This window comes from Fulmarus glacialis, unplaced genomic scaffold (genome assembly GCF_000690835.1).
Source record: "Fulmarus glacialis isolate BGI_N327 unplaced genomic scaffold, ASM69083v1 scaffold9189, whole genome shotgun sequence".
In the NCBI taxonomy this organism is placed as follows: Eukaryota; Metazoa; Chordata; class Aves; order Procellariiformes; family Procellariidae; genus Fulmarus; species Fulmarus glacialis.
Window position 1 is genome coordinate 1 of NW_009232582.1, and position 2,697 is coordinate 2,697.

The 2,697-nt window shown below is 33.1% G+C and overlaps 1 protein-coding gene across 1 annotated transcript in view; it reads right to left on the reverse strand.

The window, feature by feature from the left end:
• Positions 1-943: 943 nt before the first annotated feature.
• LOC104082009 (beta-1,4-galactosyltransferase 6-like) overlaps positions 944-2,697 on the reverse strand; it is a gene marked incomplete at its 3' end in the record, with an annotated part of 12,984 nt that continues 11,230 nt past the window's right edge. Inside the window, exons 6-7 of the mRNA XM_009584953.1 lie at positions 2,427-2,543; positions 944-1,131 (exon numbers count right to left, since the gene is read on the reverse strand). Of these exons, the coding sequence (XP_009583248.1) occupies positions 944-1,131; positions 2,427-2,543 (305 nt within the window). The remainder of the gene's footprint in view (positions 1,132-2,426; positions 2,544-2,697) is intronic.

Here is a 2,697-nt window from a genome sequence, read left to right on the forward strand (position 1 = left end):
GTACTTAGACATTTTATAAATTTTATGAATGTACATATAAATACATAAAGTATTTTATAAATACATGTAAAGACAGATTAAATCTCTTACATATTTGTATGTGTTTATTTATATATTTTTAAATATATGTAAAATCTTTAAAGATTTGACTGCTAATTGGCTGACAACCTGAAGTCCAAATGCACAGTCATGTTTTCCGTGCCTTGCTTTTGATCTGTCAGGTTGACCAGGTGTTCAAGTTAATCACCTTCACAAACAACATTTCAGGACGGCAAATACATACATGTAGCAAGGAACAAGTTACAGCTTTATGTGAAGTGATCAGAGTGTCATGAGATAGCGGAGTGTTACAAAGCAAGTGAAACATTATTAATGTCAAATGGCAGAAGGAAAGGAGGTAACAAAACTGCAGGACCCACTACATTCATCAAATTTCAACAGAGACCGAATACAAGATACGAAATGGTCTAGCAGTAAGAAAATCTTCTGTTTAAAAAGTACAAAGCAGAAATAACTTGTACATTTAAAAGAAAATTAGTAAGACATTTTTTCTGTGGTATTTCACTGCAGATTATCTGCTTATCTTTGTTAACAGCCACTGCAAAGGCTTATGTAGCTGGAAAAGATTTCTAATAAGCAAGGTAAGTTTTTCCCCCTTGACACATATAACTGTCTTTTTTTTTTTTTATTTTAAAGATCAACCTCACTGCAACAAGTTCAATACTGAAAATTATAAATAATATCTTCAAATTAGCAACGTATCAAATGTAGACACTAAACTTAAATCTTCCTTGTAATAACTAGATATTCATTTATGTAAATAGCATGGTAGGAGCCTGTTTTATTGGTTTCACCTACTGTATATACTGTCATAAAATTAATACACACTTTAAGAATGTTTCTGGGTCTTTAAGAAACAATGTGAATCAAGTTAATTACTTACATGTACATGTATTTGTCAAGCTTTGCTGCAAAATGGCGTGGCATTTCTCCACATCCATAATAATTTCGGTCATTTTCAGGTAAGTGATCCACATCATGAAATATTATGCAGTCCCAGACAGCATCCTTCATAGCCTCTTTGAAGCCAACATTAAAGAGCATTGCACGATTAAAAGGTTGTGTACCTGTCTTCAAACAGAAAGCAAAGGAGACATTGTAAGAATCAAGAAGAAAGAGACAAAATTTCAATGCTATGAGAATACATCCTCTACTACATAAAAAAAAGCATTGACAAAGATGCCTGTTAATCCTCTAGGTAAGCAGAGCAATAGGTCTGGTTAGCACTAACTACATCAACTGTATTTCGTGATTTAAAAAGTCTAGATCTTCTCCCCTCTTACACAAAACTTAACAGCACTACCAAATTATAGCACTAGTAACTCTGAAATATCAAAATATGGGTGGTTTGGATTAATACAGCATGTCATTACGAGTTAAAGAAATACTGATACACACTAAGAAAAAAACGTTTTGTTTCTTGTTAAAACAGTCAACTACTGAAAAACTTCCGATGCTGTGAAAACACCTACAACTTGGTTACGTATTTATAGTTAACCTTATATCAATATCAAAACTTACTTCCAGCTTCTTGGAAACTTTAATGAAGTCAGATTCAAATAATTTTTATTTCCAGTACAATTTAAATCTCCTCATGTCCATTTTGAACAAACAAGACAACATAAGACATTTTGATATGGCAAATGAACCCTACATGCCTTTTTTTAAATGACAATTTAGAGGATCTTTTTGTTTTCTGCAATTTTTTCACTTTGTCACCTGAAAATATTGCATTACATAAACCATGAAAAATAGGTCCTGTAATTTCTTTAGGGATCTAGCTATCTACTACAGCCAACAATGGTGCAAATTCCTTAAGCTACCCATCTGCACTACTTTACTCCTTGATTGTGGCTTGCAGAAACTTTTTTTTTTTCCAAAAAGTCTTTTTTTCCTTCATATCCATTCCTCTCTGTTTCCGAAGAGACCCTAGCCAAGGCACTAGTTGGTAATTTTATATCATTAATGCCTCCATTATATTTCACATATATTAACTGGACAGTATACATTTTAATACCATTGTCTTCAACTGGATTTCAGTGAGCATGTGCTGTAAAATGGCCTTCTGTAAATGACTATTTCCAATTATTACACATAAAACCTCCCCCCCGAAAACTTACAAAACCAATAGATTCAAAGAGGTCATGTTATCACCTATAAAATATCAGCCCATATTTGAAGAAAAGCAACATGTATCTGGCCACTGCTTAAACTGGGCAACGGAGCTGAACTTTCCTTTTTCATTCAAAGGATTAGAACAGCAGAGTAACAATTTTTAAATTCAGGATTCATCCAAATCTTGATAAGAATATCAAATCCCCTTTAGTAAGGAATCTTGAAGTCACTTTTCAAGTAAATGCTGTTACCTGTTCAACAACATAGAAAGCAAATTCCAGCCGCTGCTTTTGCAACATAGGTATCAGATGACGGAAAAAAATTGGAAGATGCTCATGGCGATTCCGAAAAGGAATAAGGATTGCCACCTTCAAAAAATTATATATATATATCAAGCTATTATATTAGCATTTTTAAATTTTAATGTTTCAATACAGATCAAGTCACCCATGGCTTACATAGGCTTTTCAACTTCTACACTTAAATTGGCTCGGTGTTTTACACTCTCATTCCTGCTAGGAA